The 25,338-nt window shown below is 43.0% G+C and overlaps 1 protein-coding gene across 2 annotated transcripts in view; it reads right to left on the minus strand.

Moving 5' to 3' along the window:
• Positions 1 to 386: 386 nt before the first annotated feature.
• SORT1 (sortilin 1) overlaps positions 387 to 25,338 on the minus strand; it is a 66,722-nt gene continuing 41,770 nt past the window's right edge. The window contains exons 7-21 of one of the 2 annotated variants that reach the window (XM_079698178.1): positions 22,868 to 22,917; positions 21,843 to 21,973; positions 18,126 to 18,270; positions 17,117 to 17,272; positions 15,390 to 15,496; positions 12,624 to 12,726; positions 12,124 to 12,292; positions 11,119 to 11,309; positions 7,818 to 8,007; positions 4,310 to 4,426; positions 3,585 to 3,693; positions 2,677 to 2,775; positions 2,025 to 2,131; positions 1,636 to 1,759; positions 387 to 1,192 (exon numbers count right to left, since the gene is read on the minus strand). In XM_079698178.1, the coding sequence (XP_079554304.1) occupies positions 1,178 to 1,192; positions 1,636 to 1,759; positions 2,025 to 2,131; positions 2,677 to 2,775; positions 3,585 to 3,693; positions 4,310 to 4,426; positions 7,818 to 8,007; positions 11,119 to 11,309; positions 12,124 to 12,292; positions 12,624 to 12,726; positions 15,390 to 15,496; positions 17,117 to 17,272; positions 18,126 to 18,270; positions 21,843 to 21,973; positions 22,868 to 22,917 (1,813 nt within the window). In that variant the 3' untranslated portion in view covers positions 387 to 1,177. Of the gene's footprint in view, positions 1,760 to 2,024; positions 2,132 to 2,676; positions 2,776 to 3,584; positions 3,694 to 4,309; positions 4,427 to 7,817; positions 8,008 to 11,118; positions 11,310 to 12,123; positions 12,293 to 12,623; positions 12,727 to 15,389; positions 15,497 to 17,116; positions 17,273 to 18,125; positions 18,271 to 21,842; positions 21,974 to 22,867; positions 22,918 to 25,338 lie in introns of both variants that reach the window. The other variant, XM_079698177.1, reaches the window with a different exon arrangement.

Genomic DNA, 25,338 nt, shown 5'->3' on the forward strand with positions numbered 1-25,338 from the left:
TTCAGTTGGTTCAGCCAAAAGTTTCATGCCAACAAATTACTTGGCAGAGCTGGGGAAAAGGGCAGAGGAGGAGAGTCTGGTAATAAAATTCTGATTTTTTAAAAAAAGCCTAAATCTGAAAACATGTCTAGTCATGGCTCCATGCAGAGCAGCAACCTAAGAGGAAGCAAATAAGCAGCCATTCTAATGATTCACCAAGGAGCCAGCACAGCAGGCAAGAGGGGACACAGAAGACTGTGACGTGCCATCCTCAGGGGCTGCACGGCCCATGCCACCAGCCACTCCAGCGAAGAGCTCGCTCAGCCTGGGCACACAGCTCAGGCAAGCCTGAACCCAGACCTTGAGCAAGTCCACTGGCACACACACAAAGCATGGCTTGACAGATCTCGGAAGAAGCAAGAGTTTCTCCTTTAATAGGTGCTAAATCTAGTCAATTCTCTGCTGCTCCCTTTTTCCTGCCCCAAGTTAAAAATATTGCCCTTTAAGTTTTCCTGATTCAGTGTCTTGGAAGCACATGTAAGTTAGTTGCCAAAGGGCAATTAATGAGGGTATTGCCTAATTAAACAGGGGAAAAGAAAAATCACTGTGGCCTATGGTCCCTGAAACAACAACAACAAAAAGCAGGGATCTGTGTGAGGAGCTGGTGTGCAATGTTCTTGGAGCGGGGCCGTCCCCAGATGGAGAAAGGCTGCCCAGGCTGTGCCAGTCATCGCAGCCTCTGTGCTCATCTCTGCGGCTGCTTCGTGTTGCCAGCACAGCCCAGGGATGGCACCAAGTGCTTTGTGAGAGTTGATGCTGAAGCTAGCAGGTGCCCTGGGGCAGGCGCCATGCAAAACATGCAACAGTGGGGTTAGTGAAAAGTTCCCTTCAATTCCATTTCATTTCCCTTAAAAAAAACAAAACAAAACCGAAAAGGGCCCGTACCTTGCAAAAAGACAGAACTTGAAATGAAAACTTAAAGAATTAAAAAATTTCCCTCTCTTTTCAGGGCCAATTGTGAGAGTGTTTAGGGTCCCCACCCCCCATTTCTTTAGTGTAGGTCCTTTTGGCTTTGATGGAAGCAGCAGAAATAGAGTCCCTCGCAACGGGAAATTTATTTCCCCAAGTCGGAGCCACAGGGAGTGTAAGAGGTACTGCGGTTCCATCATCTGTGCTCAGTCCCAGCTCCTTTGAGGAGCTATTCCAGGAGGTCCTGAAAAGAAAGACATAGGTCATATTATTTACAGACCAAAAAAATCCCTATTTTGAAAGCCATTACCTAGTTTCTGGGCTGGCCAAGTCTTACAGTCATTAAATTGCTGCTTCTAGCTTATACCCTCCTTTGCTTCAATCATTATCTTGATCATGAGTAAGAAAAGATCACCCTTTTTCTTTTTTTTTTTTTTTTGCGGTACGCGGGCCTCTCACTGTTGTGGCCTCTCCCGTTGTGGAGCACAGGCTCCGGACGCGCAGGCTCAGTGGCCATGGCTCACGGGCTCAGCCGCTCCGCAGCATGTGGGATCTTCCCGGACTGGGGCACAAACTCGTGTCCCCTGCATCGACAGGCGGACTCCCAACCACTGTGCCACCAGGGAAGCCCAAAGATCACCCTTTTTAAAAATTTCTGGACCACCCCTCAAGAAGAAATAGTCTCACCTCATCTGAGTCATCATGATAACCACTTTTATGAGTGTGGGAGGTTGTGTCCAAAGCATCCACACCATCCACACCATTGGCCTCCGCATGTTGCTGGAGCACAGAGTATCGATGCACCAGGAACCTGTGGGTGGAAACCACCGTCAACTCTCACTTGGTGAGGAGGGGTGCATTTCTTATAGGACGGTGGATTTTCCAAGTTTTACACACTTGCAGAATGAGTCACACATATAGGAAGCACAGCCCATAGCTGGCATATGGAAAATGTAAGGAAAGATTTGGGTCTGATGTTTCAGGAACATCACTTCAACTAGTTAGTTTTTGCCAGGGGCACACTCAACCGTCTGCCCTCGGTGGACTTTCTGGTTTGATTGATTTCCGTTCCTTACCTTCCCCCACAGACGTATTTCTTCACAATGAGCACTCCTGCTACGACTGTGACCAGCATCAATCCCACAGTAGCCAGGATAATCGGAACAGAATTTGACTTGGAATTCTTGATAAATTAAAACACAAACAAACAATTTTGGGTGTGCATATTCTAGGACTGAATTCAAAGAGGCTGCTCATTCCCCTATTTCTCTGTTGAATGATCTGCAGTCTCTAGGCACCTAATGATGATACTTTCCCAACCCCCGCCCCCAAGAAGAACCATCTCAGTGCTCCCAGGAGAATATCACAGCTGGCAGAGGGTAACCAGAACTTCAACTGCCTTAAAGCTGTCAGAATGGTGCAAACTCAGTGGCTTCCATGTCAAAGTTACACTGGAAGTCGTAGCAACTACCTAGATCAAATGGTAATTGTGACTGTTCCCCACTACCACTGTTTATAAGTCTTGGAGCTTTTAAGGGTGAAGCAGGAAAGGGAGACTATGATAATAAGTGGGCTGAATGAATCTAAAACAGGGCCATTACCTGGGAAGGAGCTGTGCCAATGTTACGTTAGGCAAGCCATCCTATGACACCAAGATTTATTTTTTACTTAAGTTGTGGTATGTTTTTACAAATAAGCTTTCCGTATCATTGTTTGAGTGTGACCTACCTGCTTTTGGGTGGGAGATAGGGAGTGTGTGTTTTCAATGTATCCAAGAGGAGGCGGAGCTGGATTCTGGGACAAGTTGTGTCCCTGTGGGCGGGAGTCCTGTGCAATCACACACACAAACACTCTGAGGACAGCCACCAGGAGTGCAGGGCGGGGATGCAGAGAAGGAGGAACTTGCCCCCGACAAGTACACACACCCACACATTTTTCTCCCACTGCCTTCTTAATCCCACCCCTTGTCAGGCCCTCATCCCTTAGAAGGTTAGATAGGAGGGAACTGCAGATTGTCCACCTCTCAATTTCCAGATTAGGAACCTGGGGCCCACAGTTTACTGCCCCAAGTCTCACTGCTGGGCCAGTGCTTCTTTATCAAGAGGTTTCCTCTTTACCATATCCCCATATTCCAGCCAGATAGTTCACTGCTACAGAATTGTAATCAGCCCTAAAACTTGCTTCTAAATCAAAACCAGCCCCTTATTACCATAGTTCAGTTTTTCATTCTGAACACACTTGACATGACTCGGCACAGAGATCCACCCTACCTATGGTCCAGTACCCTTCCCTTCCACATGCGTAAAACTCCAGCCCTTTACAGCCGAACTTCTTGAGTCGTTTTCCTAAATGACTCTGAGCCTCAGAAATTTCCTCAACCGTATGCATCTAAGACTTGGAAAAACTTTACTGAATACCATATTTTTTTCCCCAACAAAAACGTTTTCAGTAGATGAGCTTAGCGTTGGGTTATGTGACCATCCCTCATCCTGACAGTTTCCTGTACGAAGGGAAGCCTGACAGAAGTAGTCTGGCCACTTGTACTCAGTAATAGAGTTCTTGACGCTGTAACTTTGACTATTCCTGGCAGAACTTGAAACCCCACTTGTATCTAAACCAGATCTACTTTAACATACCTGCTTTTCTGGACTCAGAAAGTTGCTTGTGCACTTCTTTTTCAAGTCTTTCACTTCTCGAACAGGATTCACTCCGCCCTGGCATCTGTCTCCTGGAATTTTCCGGTACCTGAGAGGCAGAGAAAATTTGTTAACAGAATACAAGGATGTACTTCTGGATTCTTGCTTACTTCCTGAAAACAAGATTTTAAAAGTTGCAGAAAAACTTCTGGTCGTTACACCATCTTTCAGGCCTTGGGGGAGATCTGCAGGGATGTTTTGGGGATATTCTGTGTAGTTTCAGTCCTTGGACAGACCACACATCCCTTGCCTTGCTGCAGGGACATGCCACCTTTCTGCCTTAAGAGACTGTGTCAAAGAACTGTGACCAGGGAAAGCACGTCAACACGCGGTACATAAACCACAGGGGAGGGGAGTGTTTATCAGGGAAGGAGGCAGTGAGCCTCCTCTAGAGCAGCACTCTCTACTGTGGTGGCTATTTACACTTAAATTAATTAAAATTACTTCAGTTCCTCACTCACACTAGTGTCAACAGCCACACAGGGCTAGTGGCGACCGCATCAGACACAGCAGATTATAGAACATTTCCCCCATCACAGACAGTTTTAGTAGACAGTACTTTTCTAGAGTGCTCTCAAATACTGCTCAGAACTGTGCGGAGGGAGGCAGCTTTCACTCTGCACAGTGGAGACTCGGTCCCGATACGGGAGAAGCAGCCATCTCACCCATTGGTCGTCAGGTGCTCTTCTCTCCCGTACAAACAAAACTCTAGGTCGTGGCCCTTCAGTTCTGGCTGTTCCACACACTTGGAGTCATTTTCTGGACGGAAGTAGCCAAAATCACTGTAAGAATCAGCAAATAAGGTATCTTTCAAAGTTGCTGAAAGACAGGAAGTGACTAGCAATGAAGGCTTTATATGGGGCAGTGGATGGTCAATATTCCTGTCTTGGGTTGCCAGAAAGAAGCTAAGGAAGCCTGTGACATATAAAGAGGTCTGTTTAGGAAAAAAAAGCACATGTGGAGGGCTGAACTGAGGGAAAACAGCTTATGGACTGGGCCTGGTGGACTTCAAACTCAGTAGCTAGGAGTCCCACACAGACAGCTCAGGCTCCGGGAAGGGAAGGAGGGCAGCCTGCAGGGGGTGGGGACTCACGTGACTAAGACACAGGGAAATAGTACATCAGCAACAGATCTAAACTCTGGGACACTTAGCAACTCTTTTTTTTCTCTCCAAATAACTCATTTACCCATGTTCTACCCATGGCGGGTATGTTAAACCTTTCCTGCCTTCCCCACTTCCGTGTCCCTCTTAGTTTCTTAGATGGTCCCTGCCGCCAATGTGAATGCCTGTTCCTGCCCTCCATTCCATCCCATCTCTCCATAGCGCCACCCATCTGCTCTTTCTCTGCTTTCCCCAAAGAAATGACATGAGCGGCCTCGGCCCCATCCTTCCTACTGCCCCTGGGCGGGGGCTCGCTTCATGGACAGTGTAGCAGTGACCACTAGTCCCACTTACCTGGAGGCTTCTCCTTAGCCTGAACCTGTCCTCTTCCTTCACCATCCTCTCCTTTACTGGCTAGATTTCCTAAAAAATATTTTTTCCTTGTTCTGTTTTACCCATTTACTTTTTATTCTATGCATTTGGGCTTCAACCCCCCTCTGCAACCTTGAAAATGAGTGTCTGTGGCCCCCCAGGGCTCACCAGTCATCCAACCTAGGGGGCTCTGTCTCGTTCACTCTGACCACCTATTCTGGGGCACCTGCCACACTGCTGTGCCCCACCCACGGAGGCCCTGAGAGCTGCACTCGTCTGTTTCTTTGGTCACTGCTTGCTCTGCTCTCTTCCTAATCCATAAGTGCGGATGTTTCCCAAGATCCTACAATTCATTCTCTTACTCCCCCTTCATGAGCTTAACTATGTGTTGCAACTAAAATTTCTAGGTTTTACCTCTCTTGAGCTCTAATCCTACATTTCCAAATACCTGCTGGACACTGCCACCTAAATCTGCTGACAGAACCTCAAATAAACAAAACATTCAAAATACATCACGTTTCCTCCTTCGTGCCAGTCCCTCTGGTCCTTTCCTCCGTTTGTCCAGGACACTACCTTCCTTCCCACCATCTAAGTTGGAAACAGCCTGAGCACCCCCATCTGTACCCACTCACTACTTTATCGTGACTACTGTAACTTCCCCTCATGGCCTATCTTCCAGCACACCCTTCCTGATCACGCTGTTGGGGTGGTCTAAGCCCACATCAGTCCACGGGCTTTAATGACCTGCTTCTTCCCAAACGTACATGGTCAAATCCTACGGCTCGTCAGGGCTCAGCCCAAATGCCACCTCCTCTACAAAGCCTTCTTTGACCCACCTACCTCCTTTCAGCTCTGGATGGAATAGTCTCTCCCTTTTCTAAATCCTCAAGGATCCCACCTTCTGTTTCAAACATAATTATGTGCATCTTACCAGGAGGGTCTATAATAAACTTCCTGTTATCACTTTGCACTGCCCTGTGCATAGAAAACATTCAATGAATATTTGGTGAATATATAGATGTTGCTTGTACTTCAAGGCTTTCTGACAAATATTTAAGGGAGAGGATAGAGAAAACAAAAGATACAGAAGACACCACACCTCCAACAGCAAGGAGAAATTTCTGGCAAAAATTTTATGTGTTCAATTGAAAATTTCAGGGACCATACCCTTCCCACTCACAAAGTACACATTTCTCAAGCACGTGGGGTACAGTGTGCAGGCTCTGGAGCTGAACAGCCAGGTTCACATTGCAGCTCTGTCCCATGATGGCAAATTAGTTATAACCTCTCTGTACCTTCATTTCTCCCTTTGTGAAATGGAAATAACCAGAGTACCTCTCTCACAGGGCTGCTGAGGGGAAGTGTAAACAGACGTACTGCTAAAAAACGTCAGCTGCTATCATTATGACTATGTGATTATCAAATACAATATGCGCTCAAAGAGTCTGGAGTTTAATGGTGGAAGCAAATCTATACACAATAATTAAAATACGGTAAGTGCTGTATTAGGAGCCTAGATGAGGAAAATCTGGGGAAGCCTTTAAGAAGGCGGTATCTGAGCTAAGTATTAAAGGCCAAGTAGGAATTCACCAGGCTTGGGGGACAAGCAGGGAAAGACTTCCAGGAAGAAGCAGCAGCATGCACAGTGGCATGGAGCTCTGAAGAAGCACAACATGTTTGGAAAATAGCAGAAGCTCAGGTGACCGAGAGCCACCCTGTGTGCACTTAAGGATGGGAGACAGCCCTTCAGAGTTTGACAGTATGAATAAGCTCTAGCCTTATTACAACATCAAAGTGATCTGAGTGATATTTTCCCCTGCGGAAATAGAGAAGGGAGGACCCCTGGCCATTCCACAGATATGAGCCATGCAGAAACACACTGGGTCAGACTGCAGTTTGCTCAGTCCTGCATTCTCTGTCACCTGAGGAGAATACATTGTGGGAGGACAGGACTGCTATCTGCCTGCCTTCTTTTCCAAATCCACTTCTACCTCCTGTCAGTATCTTTTGCAGGTAACAAGTTCCATAAGATTAGTACCTGTGATGTGAAGCAGTTCCTCTTATTTGCCCTAAGTTACCTTGCTTAGGCTACCCAGGGACTCCCTCGCCCTTGTATAATCAACTAACCCAAGTAACTAATCAACTAGCCAAGTAACTAATCCTTAAGCTTGGATGGTCCTGAACTCTAGGGAGTCCACCTTGATGGCTTCTAAGCCTTGATGGGACATACAGACCATACATACTGATGTCACCTCCTCTCTCAGGACAGATCCACACTCTTTCTGCCTTCAGTCCTGCAGACCACCCCAAACCTACTACCCTACCTGCTACACCCAGGCTGTCAGTCCGGTTTCCTCTTAGCTCCTGTACCACTTTTCTTGGTGTTTCTGTCCTATCATCTCTCTCTCTCCTTTTTAATTCTCATCCTCCTTATGTATCTCTCTCCTTCCCACCACTGCCAAGTCAGGATGTCCAGGGGTTGTTGCTGGTTCCAGCCAATAAGTAACTGATACGATGTTATCTGTCCAATTATTAACAACTCTGGTTCCCTTTCTCTGTGCCTCAATTTCCTTAATAAGAAGCAACAGTTCTCCACTCTTGAGGAAGAAGGGAAAGAAAAGGATTTAAATATTTTTGAACTGTCTTTTGCCTCCTCCAGCATGGGAAATGGCTGATAGGGATCTGAGGGATGCTGATACCAGAGGAAGTCCTCCAGGGAGCAGGGACAGACGGACGGCTGCTTGGTCACAACATAGTCCCGACCATTCTGACAGACGGATGACTTGCGTAGTCGTAGGTACTGTTCTTTATAGCCTAAAATGCAGCCATCTCCATAATCTCCAGGGTCTGTGGAGTGAGCCAGCCATACCGTATAGTCCTTCTCTTCACCTAAAAGAAAGACAGGCTGTTCAGGAAACTGCATGGGACAGAACCCACCCATGTGAGGCAGCTGCCAGGCAACAGGAAGAACGAGGAGAGGAAAAGTAGGGATGTCTGACTCAACCTATTGCTTCACTTTGGAGTTGCAAATGAAAGCTAACATTAGTGGGAGCCTATCAGCAACTGGCTTTTCTTCATGCCAAGGGAGGAGTCTTTGCATCTCATGACCCATTTGAGTTCTAGCAAAAACCTTATTTTTGAAGTGGGGAGCTGGATGGAGAACCTCTAAGGTTCCTTCCAGACTGAGAAGCTTCTGTCTTTAAGTCTTGCACACCTGAGCCCTTGGTCAGCAGGACCTGTCAGGTAAGCAACCAGATGCTTGCCTTTAGGACAAGATACCAATTAGCCAAAAGCATGGGTTTAATTTCACTATGGGTTAGTTTGCTTCAAACAGAAGGGGAAACATACTTTCTAGACTTTTAACTCTTGTTGACTGGCTTTCAAATGAAGACTGATGACAGTCAACCTGGCTTAGTGTGTCATATCATCCACTCCTGGAAAAATGACTCAAAGGCTGTGGCCTAAAGACTGTGGATTAGGTTTTTATCTTTTGGGATGTGAAGACCAGAACAGGGCCTGTTAAAGAGCAGGGGCTGGGGCTTCCCTGGTGGCGCAGTGGTTAAGAATCAGCCTGCCAATGCAGGGGACACAGGTTCGTGCCCCGGTCCGGGAAGATCCCACATGCTGCGGAGCGGCTAGGTCCGTGAGACACAACTACTGAGCCTGCGCGTCTGGAGCCTGTGCTCCGCAACGGGAGAGGCCGTGACAGTGAGAGGCCCACGCACCGCGACGAAGAGTGGCCCCCGCTCGCCGCAACTGGAGAAAGCCCTTGCACAGAAACGAAGACCCAACACAGCCAAAAATGAATATAAAATAAATAAATAAATTTTTTTAAAAAAAGAGCAGGGGCTTAACAAATCTTTTAATGATGTTAAACTTCAGGGATAAATGTAGAGCTGCCTGCTGAGGGGAAAACTCATAAGCCAGCTCCTTTACAGCCTATTTAGTGAATTTAGATTATAATGACTCTCTGATTTTAAATCACTGAAACATCTTGTAGAAAAGTAAGGTCCAAACTGAGTGCTTCTGCTTCCTGCAGGACTCACTAAATTAACATGCTGAGGAAACGGGCCCCCAACACAGCCTAATAACAGTCAGGACAAAATTTAACCAGAGCTTCTCGAAACTTAAGTCTTCTATCATATTATGCCAGAAAGCAACTACGGGTCACAGGGAGTCACTTTTTCTCCAGTTTTTTTTTTTTATCCTCCATGTTTTCAGTACAATGTCAGCATCTTTGGTACTGGGGGCATGGGTTTGCTTGTGATTCTTTAGGAACACCTTGCAATAAGTATTTTAACTTCTCCGAAGCCATTTTCTGGGCCTTTAATATGCCTTCCAGTTTGAAGTCACAGCATTCTGAAATGGTCAAGCCAAACTCTTTGCATGAAAACTTCCTCACTTCAACATTTTGATAAGTGACACAGTCAGTTAGATGCTCTTTGTAACACACTTTCCTCTAGAGTTTCCTCTACAGTTCTGCTGTAATCAAGTGTGAAAAACCCTGAAGTGTTATGAAATAACTTTAGGCAAACATAAACATGCATTATCCTTACAAGCAGAAAAAACTCTCAGAAAATGCTACGGAGATCTAAAGTACAAAACTATACTCTCCTAGATGTCCACATGTGACTAGTCTGAATTGAGATTTACCGTAAAATAAGGGTGAGTGTAGAATATGCACTGGATTTTGAGGCCCTAGTTGGAAGAAAAAGAATGTAACAGATGGCCAAAAAGCACATGAAAAGATGCTCAACATCACAAATTATCAGAGAAATGCAAATCAAAACTACAATGAGGTATCGCCTCACACCAGTCAGACTGGCCATCGCCAAAAAGTCTACAAATAATAAATGCTGGAGAGGGTGTGGAGAAAAGGGAACCCTCCTACTGTTGGTGGGAATGTAAATTGGTATAGCCACTATGGAGAACAGTATGGAGGTTCCTTAAAAAACTAAAAATAGAACTACCATATGACCCAGCAATCCCACTCCTGGGCATATATCCAGAGAAAACCATAATCCAAAAGGATACATGCACCCCAATGTTCACTGCAGCACTGTTTACAATAGCCAAGACATGGAAGCAACCTAAATGTCCATCGACAGAGGAATGGGTAAAGAAGATGTGGTACATATATACAATGGAGTATTATTCAGCCATAAAAAGAATGAAATAATGCCATTTGAAGCAACATGGATGGACCTAGAGATTATCGTACTAAGTGAAGTAAGTCAGACAGAGAAACACAAATATCATATGATATTGCTTGTATGTGGAATCTAAAAAAAAGGTACAAATGAACTTATTTACAAAACAGAAATAGAGTCACAGATGTAGAAAACAAACTTATGGTTACCAGGGCAGAAAGGGGGGAGAGGGATAAACTGGGAGATTGGGAATGACATATACACACTACTATATATACAATAGATAACTAATAAGGACGTATGGTATAGCACAGGGAACTCTACTCAATACTCTGTATTGACCTATATGGGAAAAGAATCTAAAAAAGAGTGGACATATGTATATGTATAACTGATTCACTTTGCTGTACAGCAGAAACTAACACAACACTGTAAATCAACTATACTCCAATAAAAAATTTAAAATATCTTAAAAAAAGAATGTAAAATATTTCATTAATAATTTAAAAACACTGCTTACATGTTAAAATGATAACATTTTGGACATACTGAAATAACTATATTATTAAAATAAATTTTGCCTCTTTTACTTTTATAATGTAGCTAGCTGACAGAATAATTTAAATTATGTATGTGGCTCTCATTTTATTTCTCTTGGACAGTGCTAATCCAAAGAGGGAAGTGCTTTTCTGGTACCATCCCTTTGCCTGCTAACCCACATGGAACATCCTTCAGTCCTCTTTCACACACATGATTTTCTTATTCCAGCTAGAAGAAATTAAACTGAATCGGTTATTTAGGAAAATGGGCTTACAAGTTTCCAGCAGAAGAGTTCAAAGGAGACACTCACAGTTCCTTTCAAGGATATCTTTAAAATCGATGGTGTAGGAGACCCACTGGCGAGTCAGGAAAGATTCTGTGAAACCCCAGATGCTTATGTTCATGGACCTAGCTCCGGGTTCTGAAGCCAGGCCAGTAAAGTAGATAGGCTCCCTGGTAAATATGTAGGTTTGCCAGCACTGACCCTCGTCTGTGGAGAACCTGAAACCACAATTAGAGAAAGATCATGAGAGAGGATCAACATTTATGGGAATATCAGGAAACCACCGGCTGTTTGATAACAAATCAGAGAAAAACTCATATTTAGGTGATGGCTTACTGACTATTATATTAATTTTTAATGCCTATAGTTAACGGGGAAAAGGGATTCACTCAAATATTATGGAAGAAAATGCCTTTATAAAAATTCTTCCAGGGCTTCCCTGGTGGCACAGTGGTTGAGAGTCCGCCTGCTGATGCGGGGGACATGGGTTCGTGCCCTGGTCCGGGAAGATCCCATATGCCGCAGAGCGGCTGGGACCGTGAGCCATGGCCGCTGAGCCTGCGCATCCAGAGCCTGTGCTCCGCAACGGGAGAGGCCACAACAGTGAGAGGCCCGTGTACCACAAAAAAAAAAAAAAAAAAAAAAAAAAAATTCTTCCAAAGGAAAGAAAGGATAGTGACCCATGTAAGAATGGGCTTCCAAATCAACAAACAGAAATTATATAATAAGAACTTGTACTTAAGGAGTCATTTCCCCTCCAGAGTGCTTAAATGCTCCCATAATATTCTTGTTGGGAGGGAGAGGAGTATTTTTTAAAAGTGACGAAAAGTGTTAGCTAGAGGGAGTCAGAGGAAAAACCAAAGCCATTTAATTTGAGTTGCTCTAAATGCAATCCTTTCAAGCATCTTCCCTACAGCTCTGTAGAATGCACAAATCTGAATCAGGGACTGTAACTTCCCCCCAACAAACTGACAAACATCCCACAGTTGCTCTCTATGCAGATAGTGTGGGTGGAGCTGAGCTCATGCATACTTAATCACATTGATAGGACGGCTGCTGTGCTCGATGGCTACAATGATGCCTCCGGAATCCAGGATGGTGTAATAGTGAGGTCCTTCCAGCATCTTCAGCCAGGAGTAACCCCCATCATCTGAGATGTACACATCTGGGATCATCACTGAGATGGCATCCCCCACGCTACCTACAACACAATCCACCATCTCATCAGCACATATCAGCAATGAAACAGGATTTACTGTCAAGAGAATAATTCTGAATGAGTTTATTCTGATTATTTCCCATCATGCCTCTTGTAATTGAAAAAAAGGCCACTGACAATTTGGTAAAGAGAGAAGTCATGTTGCTCTCTGATGAGAGTCTATGAAAAACCCACAGTATCATTATCTTGCAAGAAATTCTGCAAAGGATGGTAAAAGCCACGTATGGTGGTTTTCTCACAGGGTTCCACACTGTGACTGAGTTTCAGTGTGCTCAGCCACTTCTTCCTGCGGAAGTGAGGGTGGGCTGCTTACCGTGGGCGATGACTATGCCAACAGCATTAGGCTCTGAGAGTGGGGCCATTGGAACGTTTAGTTTCTGGGAGATGCTGTAGGAAGCGTGAATATGAAGGCTGCACTGTGGAAAGAAAGCAAAGCTTAGATTAAAACCAAAGGTGCAATTTTTTTTCTCATCTCACAGAGTTTTCTAATAAGGCTTTGAATGTATTAACCCAGACTTCTGTGGGATACTCTTTTTTTAAAAAATTATGGTAAAAATCACATACCATAAAGTTTATCATCTTAACCATTTTTAAGTGTGCAGTTCAGCAGTGTTAAGTACATTCACACTGTTGTGCAGCCATCACCACCATCCATCTCTGGAACTTGTGTGTCCTGCAAAACTGAAACTCTGTGCCTGTTAAACATAACTCCCCACTCCCCCTTCCCCCGACGCTGGCAACTATTATTCTACTTTCTGTCTCTATAAATTTGACTAGTCTAGGTACTTCATATAAGTGAAACCATACGGTATTTGTCCTTCTGTGACTGGCTTATTTCACTTGGCATAATGTCCTTACAGTCCACCCATGTTGCAGCATGTGCCAGAATACCCTGCCTTTATAAGACTGAATATTATTCCATTGTATTTATACACCACATTTTGCTTATTCATTCATCTGTCAATGGACACTTAGATTGCTTCCATCTTTCAGCTACTGTGAATAATGCTGCTTATAAACATGCATGTTCAAATATCTCTTGAGACACTGCTTTCAATTCTTTGGGATATATACCCAGAAGTGGAGTTGCTGGATCATATGGTAGTTCTACATTTAAGTTTTTGAGGAACCCTCATATTGTTTTCCATAGCAGCTACACAATTTTCATTCCCACCAGCAGTGCACAAGGGTTCCAATTTCTCCACATCCAAGTCAACACTTACTATTTTTTATTTTTTGGATAGTAGCCATCCTAATGGATCTGAGGTGCTTTCTCGCAAATCAAAAATTTTGATTTGCATTTCCCTAATAATTTCCCTAATAACTGGTGATATTGAGCATCTTTTCATGTGCTTATTGGCCATTTGTATATTTTCTTTAGAGAAATGTTTATTCAAGTCCTTTGCCCATTTTTAATGTGGGTTATTTGTTTTTTTGTTATTGAGTTATAGGCTCGGTGGGATATTCTTGATTCTGAAATGCATTAGTATATTTGGGAAAAAACTATGCAATTATTTTCGCATGTATAATCTGTCTTAGTTTACTTTATTCCTGCACTACACCAAAGCCTCTGATCAATATTTAAAGTATGATTCCACACAAATAAACTTGATGAACGCCTGACATACTTCAGATGCTGTACAAGATGTGGTGGTGATTTGAATAAGACCCAGTCCTGTCTTTAAGAAATATTTCTCAGAAACTAGTTGAGGTATAAAGCAGGATGAAAATTAGTGCTCTACAAGAGGTTCAAATTGGTTAAAATGTTAATATTATGCCATGTATATTTTACTGCAATAAAAAAAAGCTTCAAGCAAACTGCTAATGAAACGAAGAGCAATGATTAGTTCTAACTGAAGACGGGCACTAAGGATGGCTAGGATTTCCACTAACCCTAATGAACTGGGGGTAGGGAAGGCAGGTACAACTTCCCCAGGAATAATGTGGGCAAGAGGCAGCTACGTGCAGGGTGCTCCGGGAGCAGCAGAAGTTACAAGGGGCGTGTCAGTGATAAAATGGGCAATGACAATGAAAAGGCAGAAGATAGCCTGACAGGGGAGGAGGGGACCTTCATTTGCCAGATCACAGGCAAAGGGGAACCACAAAGAGTGTTGGGGAGGAGAGACACAGCAGCGTGAGGGTGTCAAGGTAAGTAAAGAGGCCACTGTACCTGCCCAGGCTTAAGGTGAGAAGGGCAGGTGCAGGGCAAGGCCAGGGCGGAGGGATGGAAAAAGGGGAGCAGGATAGGGAGAGACACTCCACAGCACTCATGAATACACAGAAGAGAGAGGGTGTGACGGGGGTGGTGTACCAGAAAGCCCAGGTGGGACAGCAGAGTGCATAGCAGCCACAGGTACTCTGAGGAGGGCCTGGAATTACCAACACTGTCACTTTTGAAGAAAACTCCCAGGGTTCCACTAAGCTCCTCTCAAATTCTGTAAAAGTCAGACATAAAGCTTGGTTTTTTTTTGTTTTTTTTTTTCCTTTTTTTCTTGGCTGTCAAGACCTGTCAATCATGAAACCTGGGATCTCCTGGAGCAATGCGTTTGTATTTCTAGTTCTTGGTCTCTCCTCAGAGGGCTCATCTCCTGCTTCCACATGCCACACCGAGTCACCACCCATACCCACCGGCCACGTGGAGCTTTGGCAGAGGGGAAGAGAGGCCAAGTTCTCCTTCATTTGTTTCTGGCCAGTACAGCTTTGCACTGCTCACGAATAGACTGGTCTATGGCTTTCTGTAGAATTCCTAAAGTTTCATAGCTGCCATCATGACTCCTAACTAATCACCAGCCCATCTGTCCACTCTGTTTTCATTCAGCAGTTTAGTACAACACAAATTGTTAGCCTTCAATTTTGTTTTTCTTTAAAGACAAATAAGCCATAATATTTTGGTCTTTCTTCACCGTTCCTATTTCCTACATCCTAGTTAATTTCAACCCCTCACTTCCAAATTTTCCACCTTTATCTGTAGACCCTCATCAAGTACAAAACTTCATTATTCAAAAGCCTGGCACTAATAAGAGCAGAACAGAATGGCTGCTTTGCTCCAAATACATATGACAGTTGGAGTAAAACAAACCTCATTCTTATTTTTTGCAGTAGCATCGCATTCACTGTTCTCAGGCTTCCTCAGGTGCTTCCACCTTCCTCCTTGGTCAAAAGTGATCATAGTCTGGATAGAATTATCTGAATAGGAAAAGGATGATATTAAGCCTGATACACTGGAAGCACCCTATTAAATTCAGTTTATCATTGCATAACTCTCTCCTAACAGAGACTATATAACACTGTTAGAACCCTGGAGTCCCACAAGCTTGTTACATCCAGTGAAATGGCTCAGTGCTGGTGAGTATGATATTTGAAAGAGGCTTCCCACCTGAACAGGATCCAACTGATCCCAGAAATCATCTACACTGATACTCTTGTAAAAAGATACCTTTATCTCCTTACCAGCACTAACAGGCTGATGTCTATTCTTCCACCTTGTTTGCTTGCCTTGGAAGTAAAATCTACAGTGGGAAGGCATTATAATCGTGACTCAGACAAGGCCATGGTATGGGGCTTGTTTTAGTGAATCTCAAGATTTGAATGTATCTGCGTAAGTCTCAGTTAATAATTCCTAATTTTTGTCTCTCTGCCACTCCATATCCTATCCCTCTTTTACCTTTTCCTTTTTTTTCTTCATGTGTCTTCCCCATTCTCTATTCTTAATGATTTAAACTGTTGCAGGTTTAAATTCAAAGATATTATGCTTTGAGTTTCTCAAGGAAAACCAAAAAAGAAAGCAAATAAGGTAAATTTCATTTATTCAATAGATGTTTTATTGCCTGTTCACTATGTGAAAATTGCTGTAAGGCTTTGGGAATATATCAGTGAACAAATCAGGAAAAAAAACTTTGTGAAATATATATTCTAGTAGGGTAAGGCAGACAAACACTAGACATTGTACGTAGGTAAATTAGATAGTATGTTAGAAAATAAGTGCTATGGAAAAGACTTGCACAGCTAGAGGGGGACTGAGAGTGTGAGTATGTAGGGGCAGGCAGACTGACATTTAAAATAGGATAGTCAGGGCAGGTCTCATCAGAAAGTAACACGACCAAAGGCTGGGAGGAGGAAAGCGTAAGCCTTCCAGATATCTGGGAAAAGACAGAGAACAGTCAGTGCAAATCTCTCAGCCACGAGTGTGCGATTCTGGTGTGTTTAAGGACTGGCAGAGGGCTGGAGTGACTACAGGAGAGTGAGTAAAGCAGAAGGGAGCTATAAGTGAGGTCAGGGAGGAACTAGAGTGTCAGTATCACTTGGACTTTGCAAGGTCTTTACAAAGTGAAAACAAACATCCCCCACCTCCTTCCAAAAAGTGAATACATAAATAAACAAAACCTAAACAAATCTTTGTACTTTAAAATAATGTGTTTACTTGTACAACTGGGCCACAGTAAAGGTAAGGTCTGAGAACCACTGAAGAGAACGCAAGATGAATCTCGGCGGGCTATCACTCCGTCCTCCACAAGGCGAAAAGCAGTAAGTGGTCTAAACTCCTTCCTGTAGGCCTGAACCTCCCAACACAGAAGACTTATTTTATAAACAACGTAGAACCCCCCAAATATTTCTTTCTGCCTGCTGCTGTTTTGTTCTTTCTTAGTTCTATTTACCATAACTTATTTGAAATAGAGAGCCAGAATTTACATGGATAGCCTTGTTGACTCGGTAAGCAACATTACAGGGGAGGATAGGATCCTCAGTTTCCCCAAAAGCCTCCACTCCCAACATGTTCAGCTGAAGGAGAGCTGTGCCGAGACCCACCTTCTGAGAGCACACTTGTCATGTAGACCCCACGGAGGGAGGTCACGTTGGTAAAGTCTGTCTCGCCACCTGTGGTTGTGTAGAGATGTCGGTCCAAGGACTTGGAATAGACAATGCCTCGATCGTCCGAGGTAAATATAGTGCCAAATCCGGTATCTGGAATAGGCAAACAAACAAAAACACTAAGTCTTGGGAGGGAACCGAGAGAAAACAATAGTCTAGTCATACACATGACACATGACTGACTGCACACATCAGCCAACTGTCTCTCTTCATGATGTACACGCAGACCTGAGAGTCAATCAAGGTTTGATACTCAAGATCTTCATGGCCATCTTTAATTCTAGTACCCAGCTTAGTGCCTGAAATATAGCAGATGCTGAATTTGTTGAATAAATTAATCAGATGTTACAGAAAAGCTCTTCTCAGTTATACTCTGGTGGCAGAGGCACTGTATTTAGCTTCATATCTTACACATCTTTAAATCTTTACACTCTAAAATAATGCTTCTCAAACTGTGGTGAAGGATCAATTTTAAAATTTCAATTATGTCACAAACTGATGCTTTTGTAAATATAACAAAAATTTATCACTAGAAAATTGAAATACAAAGAAAAAATATAATCCTTAAAATTTTTTTTACTATTAGAGTCAACAGATACAAAATTTCTTTGTCAAAGGGCTGTAAGAGTTTCTAAATGCTCACTCTTGCTTTCCATACATATTTGGTGATAAAGAATTTGCAAATCAGTACCAGTCCTCTGACCGTTCTTTGAGCAGCACTGCTCTAGAACACCTGGACATACTATACAAACCGCCTTAGAGGGTCAAAGCAAGTGGCCTTTTTAACAGAGGCTACATATCATCTCTAAGACAGAGTATTCAGTAGGCCACTAATAAATTCCTAGGGGTAAAAGCAAAAATTGACACATAAGAAGGAAAGCTACTAAAATAGGGTTCGGAGCTTAAATCTCTGTGCTTCAAGGGTGAGCCGCTGCACAGCTCTTACCTCCAGGCTCGTCTACATGCATGAACACCATGTCATCATTAGCTGCTAGAATAGAATAGAATTGTTCCTGCCCCACAGAGGGGAGCTGGGCCATGCTCCATGTGTCCCCTTGATCTGTTGACACATGAATCCTTCTTGTTGTATCCTGGAACAAATGCCAATATTTATCTGTTAAATTTTCTACCAAGATGCCATGTGCAGTGACACGAATAGGTACATTATTATTAATAATTATATGTATCATTATCCATTTCCTCACTGGGTACAACTGTTAAAAATGAAAGGTCCTAGTACCAATTACCAAAGCTATTTCTAACCTCTTGCAAGATCCAGGCACTGGAACAATCCATCTTATTGTAAGTAAGGTTATCCTGGTTTCCTCTTTGGCTTCTTCATTCTGGTGTGGCCCCCTAAGATATTAACCTCCCAACTTCTGACATACCAATTTCCTTCAATAGAGATTAGGGTTTGTCGGGACCATCATTAGTTTGGCTCTATAGCCATTTGCATATGCTTGCTCAGATAATTCTTTTTATTTTTTAATTGATTAATTTATGTATTTATTTATTTATTTTTGGCTGCATTGGGTCCTCATTGCTGTGCGCGGGCTTTCTTTAGTTGCGGCGAGCGGGGGCTACTCTTCGTTGTGGTGCGCAGGCTTCTCATTGCAGTGGCTTCTCTTGTTGTGGAGCACGGGCTCTAGGCGCGTGGACTTCAGTAGCTGTGGCACGCAGGCTCAGTAATTGTGGCTCGCGGGCTCTAGAGCGCAGGCTCAGTAGTTGTGGCGCACGGGCTTAGTTGCTCCGCGGCATGTGGGATCTTCCTGGACAAGGGCTCGAACCCGTGTCCCCTGCATTGGCAGGCGGATTCTTAACCACTGCACCGGCAGGGAAGCCCTCAGATAATTCTTAAAATGATGACTACTGCACAGAAGTTTGGTCCCTCTGAGACAGTCCTGGCATAATCCAAAGAATTAGATAATTAAGGGTCTAGAAAATGGAGATGAAACGCAGGCTTGAGAGATCATGAGGGAAGTCAAAATGTGACATGTCTCCTCTTTTTTTTTTTTTTAACATCTTTATTGGAGTATAATTGCTTTACAATGGTGTGTTCGTTTCTGCTGTATAACAAAGTGAATCAGCTATACATGACATGTCTCCTCTTTAAGGAAGGCTCTCAGAACAGCCATGATGGAGGGAACATGCCAGGCCGGGAAGAGGCCAAGGAGAGTCAGAAATTAATATAATGAAGCTGATCAGGGAGTATTTAGCTGTTAAAAGGAGTCTGTTGAGGAGGCAATTAACACGTACTGTCTGATAAATAGTTTAAAATAGCTTCTAGACACAGTTTAGCCAGGGCACAAGAATTAGTCCCAGAGCCTCCTTATGTTAAATACTCTTCAGTGACAAGTACATTTAACTTATTTTTCTAACTTACATCTTAGATGTTTACTGTGAATCTTACTGTCACTGTTATAGGTAGAAACTAGAGTTCCAAAGCACACAGCAGAATTTTAATTTTGTAGCAGTATAGTGTATAGGCGACTGCCTCTGGAATTAGACAGTCTGGTTTCCACCAGGGTTCCACCTCTGGGTGACCCTAGACAAGTTACTCAATTTCCTCAGATAAAAACCGAGATAACAGTATGAACTTATAGGGTTGTTGGGAGAGTTATTACAAAACTGCTCCAGGGCGTGATCTGTAGTTACTATGTCTACTTCCCCATCTCCAATTCCCTCTGAACCCACTCCAATCAGCCTTTTAACTTCAGTACTCCAAGGAAACTGCTTTCATCGAGGTCACCAACAACCTATACTTTTCCAACTCCAGTGGATAATTCTCAGAACTCATCTAACTACACATTTCAGCTGAGTGTAACACAGCTGACCACTTCTTCCTCCTTGAAACATTTCTTTCACTTGGCTTTCATGACATCACATGTCTTACTTCCCCCACCTCACTGGTCCCTCCCTCGAAGTCCTCTTTGCTGACTTGAACAGTCTCTTTCCAACCTTTCCCTGCTGGGGTGATTCAGGGCACCAGGTGCTCAGCCCTTCCACCTCTTCTCGACTGACTCATTCCTCCACAAGATACCATCTAGTCACATGGCCAGATGAGATTATACCATATGATTACACCATATAATTTTGGGAGATTCATATACCCAAGTGTTTACCTGACATTTCCACCTAGATATCTAATAGGCATCTCGCATCCAAAGCTGATTTCTTGATTTTCTTCCCACAAACTTGCTTCTCCTGCAGTTTTTGCCGTCTCAGTAAATGGCACCACCATTCATCCAGTTGCTCAAGCCAAAGACTCTAAAGTTATCCTTGGTTCATCTTATTCTGTCACAATCCGCATCTAATCCATCAGCAAACACTATTGGTGATACACTTAAAAATATGTCCACAATCTTACCATGTCTCCCCTCATCCACTGTTAACAGCCTGGTCCAACGTACCATCTCTCTCACTACTGCTCCTGCTGCTTCCATTCCTGCCCCATGAGGCTACTCTACGTACACCTATTCTGTCAGAAGAGAAGGCCAGTTACACCATTCCCCTGCTTGCAACCTTTACAAAGCTTCGCAACACGTGAAGAATGGAAGCCAAGGTCTTAATCACAACCTACAAAGGCCCTGTGCGATCTGGCCACTGGCTGCCCATCTCTGGACCACCCTTCCCTATGCTCCAGCCATGCTGCTCTTCTCACTTTTCTTCAGTATTCCAAGCATACTCCAGCCTGAGGGTCTTTGCACTCACTGCTTCCTCAGCCTAGATGTCCACACGGCTGTGCTCTCACTTCAGTCAGGTCTCAGAGAGCCCATCCAAACCACCCTATCTAAAACAGTGCTGCTCTGAGACGTCCCTGGTGGTCCAGTGGTTAAGAATCCACCTTCCAATGCCGGGGATGCGGGTTCGATCCCTGGTCAGGGAACTAAGATCCCACAGGCCACGGGTCAACTAAGCCTGTGCGCCGCAACTACTGAGCCCGTGTGCTGCAAACTACAGAGCCCACATGCACTAGAGCCCGCGTGCCACAACTAGAGAGAAGCCTGTGCACCACAGTGTAGATCCCACGTAGCTAAATAAGTAAATAAGTAAGTAAATAAAACAGCGCTGCTCCAATTCCTGCCTCTTTCTATGTATTCACTCTGCTTTAGGTTTCTTCACAGCTTTAATTGTTACCTGATATTATATCATATTTATCAGTTTAGTATATATCTCCCTACTTGAATAGAAACTCTGAGAGCAGGACATATATCTGTTTTGTTCACTGCTATATTCCCAGAACCTATATACCTAGTATATAGCAGGTACTCAATTAATGTTACATATTTCCATTATCTTTATTGAATAATAAGCAAGTAGATTGCTTTTTTCAGAATCCATGTCTGAGTAAAGCACAAACACTGGATCTACATATCCCAAAACAGACACCAGAATTGTTGGTGACATAGGCCAAAGTACAGAGGAGCCCAGAAGAGTCAATCAGCCTCTATAAAAAGAATCACCCCCAAATCTTACAGTGATATTAAATATGCAAAGGGCAAGTAACTCCATCAGTACATGTAGTAAAGGCTACCTATTTGAGGCATAATTTATTAAATATTGCAAGAGGCAAGAAACTCCATCAGTACATGTAGTAAAAGCTATCGATTTGAGGCATATTTACAGAAATATCAGAACCCATAGAGAAGAGGCAAACACCCACCTTATCAGCCATCACAGAGGCAAAAAGGAAACGTCCCCCAAGACCAAATGAGTAGATTTTCACACCAATGGTTTTGAAGCTTCTTCCCAAGTCTGAAGTTCTCCGTAATTCCAGTGCCCCAAGGTCAGCTTCTTAAACAAGACAAAATATTAATTAAAAATTTCACTTACTTGTGAGCCTCTAGTTCAAAACAATTGTTTTAGAATTGTTCTTAGTTTTATAGCAAAAGAATTTTTAATCCTATGCATGTTAATCAGGTTAACAATATAAAAGGATATAGAATTAGACATAGGAAGTTCACAGTTGGGTTTTATCTTTATACACGTGAGGTTTTATATTGGACAGAAAGACAGAGTTTACTTAATTCCAATACAGTGTTGCATAAAAACACCACAGCATCCTGCTTTACTTTCTTCATGACACAGTTTGCAATTATCTTATTGTATTTTAAGCTGTCTTGTTTGAGTTTCGGTTTTCCTGTTGATCATCCAACATCCCTACTTGAACTGAGGCTCCATAAGAGCAGGCCTTGGGTGTCTCACTCTCGCCGTCCTGAGAATGGTGTTTAGCATACTACTGCAGGTGCTCAAATGAATGGATAAATGAAATGAGTCTGCTGAATGAATAAATGAAAGATTATGCTTTCAGCTTCGAAACTGTGCCGCTGATTGGAAAGCCAGCGGCTTCCACCAACACAAACACAATCCATGTTCTTTGGCAGAAATCACTATGCATTTCAATTTGTTATTGTTTGTAGCCTCATATTTACTTTATGTAAATACACTGCTAAAATTAAGTATACTGTCTCTGTGTATAGGCTGCATTTTTTATTTGATCGAGGTAGAGTACAGTACTTGGTTGTTTGTACTTTCAAGATTTTAAAAATCACTAACAGCTAGCTATCTTTAGCTATTAAAGTAACAAGAGAATGGAAACATCTTTGATGCTTCTACCTCTTACAACCCAGAATATTCTACCATGAATGGACACCAGGACACTCTTTTCTGGGACTAAAATATACTTACTGCAGGAGCCATTCACATAGGTGGTAAAGAAGATGGTGTTTTCTGATCCCCTACAATGAGGCAAAGACAGAGAAAAGACACAGTTCAAGACTGCTAACAGACTGCATCAACCTTAGTCACTTAGTTCCAAGCAGGTCTAATAAGGGTCACCTATGGGTACTAGCCAAAACAGCCTTCTTGGATGCTGTACACCGATTCTTTCACAGCCTCACATCAAGGTTCCCACAGTCTGGCCCCAGGCATTTTCCACACGCCACTACTTCTTTATGTGAACTCTTCCAGCCGGTCAAACTGGTCTCCTTACACTCTCCAAACCTGCCTCTTGCATTTGCTCATATTATTTCCTTCTTAAAACACTTTTCTCTCGTGTGACCAAATTTACCCTCACAATCTTCAGGCTCCAGGTTAAAATCTAACTCTTCCATGAAGCGTTCCCTGTCACTCTAACTGGAAGCCTTCTTTGGTGCAAACTTCTAGAGCAGTGGTTCTCAACCAGGGGCGATTTTGCTCCCAAGGGACATTCTTGGTTGTCACAACTGGGGGAGGGGGATTGTTACAACTGTTTAGTGGGGAAAGGCCAGGGATGCTGCTAAACATCCTGCAATGCTCAGGCTTTTCCCCCTGCAACAAAGAACTGTCCAGTCCAAACATCATTAGTGCTGAGGTTGAGAAACCCTGTGCGAGAGCCCTGTGCTACTCTGTGTCAGCCACTTGGCACTCCTTTGTCTCCTGTTTGGCTATTTTAATTGCATAGTGTTTGCCTTATCTCTCCTACTACACTACTGAGTTCTTCAGGGCAGGTACTAAGTTTTATGCTTTGTTGTCTCCCCTTAGAACCTAGTTCAATGCTTTGCATGAACTAAATAATTTAGTTCTTTCACCTCAAATAGACAACTAGGTCAGAGGTTGAATTATTTAAATTCTAACTTGGAAAGGGAGTTTCCAAAGAACTAGATTCAGACCTTGATAGTACTTATAGATTAGCACCAGCAAAAGGTGCTGGGTCTCAGACACAGAGGACAAACTAGTGGTTACCAACGGGGAGAGAGAGGAGGGGAGGGGCAAGATAGGGGTGGGAGATTAAGAGGCACAAACTACTATGTATGAAATAAATAAGCTACAAGGATATGTTGTACAGCACAGAGAATACAGCCAATGTTTTTAAACTATAAATGGAATATAATCTATAAAAATTTTGAATCACTATGGTATACACCTGAAACTAATATAATATTGTAAATCAACTGTAACTCAATTAAAAAAGGGTGCTGGGTCTGAGCATGTTCTTTCAGAACTTTATAGATTGTAACTTCCTAGAAACCAAAGATCTAAAAGGTGAGTAAATAGTTACCAGCAGCCCAGATCTTATATTTAGACATCATGCAGAGAAACAAGTTACAAAAGTAAAAAATCTTGTATAGGATACAAAATAAAATACCACTTTAAAATAACTTTTTAGTTTTAAAGATGAGTTTTCTATTTATTTCTTTTAGCTTTACTGAGGTATAATTGACAAATAAAATTGTAAGATATTTAAAGCGTACACTGTGCTGATTTGATATACAGATGTAAAGGTGAGTTTTAATGATCAAAATTATTATAGTCTTATTTGAACACACCTTACATATTTTAGGTCTATCAGGAGCGAAATAATTTGTTAACTTAGTTAGTTTAAAAATTCCTTCCTGATAAGACCATATAAGATATAAACACAATTAATTAAAATACATAAAATGAAAGCAGATGTGGCATGTGTACCATAGTGGTGTTGTAAAAACCTAATTTAACCAGCATTTTCTAAAAAAGGATGCTTTACTTAAGCACCATTTTTAATAGTTTATTTTGGTAGACATACTTGGCAATGTCTATATTACACATTTCCGTATCTCCCTAAGTAGAGGACATTAAATAGTGAACTCTTCCTTGGGATTACGGACCATCGTCATCAACATCAACCGTATGAAATGGTAACACAGTGTTCCTATTGGAAGTTACTGAGACCTGTGTGCTCTCTTGACGCAGCACTAAATCCTTTCATCCCGTTGTGTTCTCTGTCTCTGCCTACTCTGAGAGTTCTCCTGCCTCCATGTGGCTCCCAGGCAGTGGACTCTCAGGCTGGCCTGTGCCTGCTGTTCACACTCACATGCCCCACCTCTGGCAGCAACCTGCTATCAACTGGGAAACCAGATCAACAAACTTGCTGAAATTAGTCAAAGAGAAAGAAGAAAGCGGCTCTAAACAAGGGTCTGAGCCTAATCAGAGTTCTGGAGGTATGAAGACTCATAATTCTTGCTCAACAGTCCCCCAAATTCCCCAAACAATTCTCCTTTCACAGAAGGAACAAACTAAAGCCCAGAGAGGTTAAGCCTCGACTAGCAGCCAATCCAGGTGAGAACAAAGGTGACATGACTCCCAAGTAGGAGCCTCCTCCACTCCATCGTCTGTAAGCCGGGGTTGGGGAGGGGCACCGA

Source organism: Hyperoodon ampullatus (assembly GCF_949752795.1).
Source record: "Hyperoodon ampullatus genome assembly, chromosome: 2".
NCBI lineage: Eukaryota > Metazoa > Chordata > Mammalia > Artiodactyla > Ziphiidae > Hyperoodon > Hyperoodon ampullatus.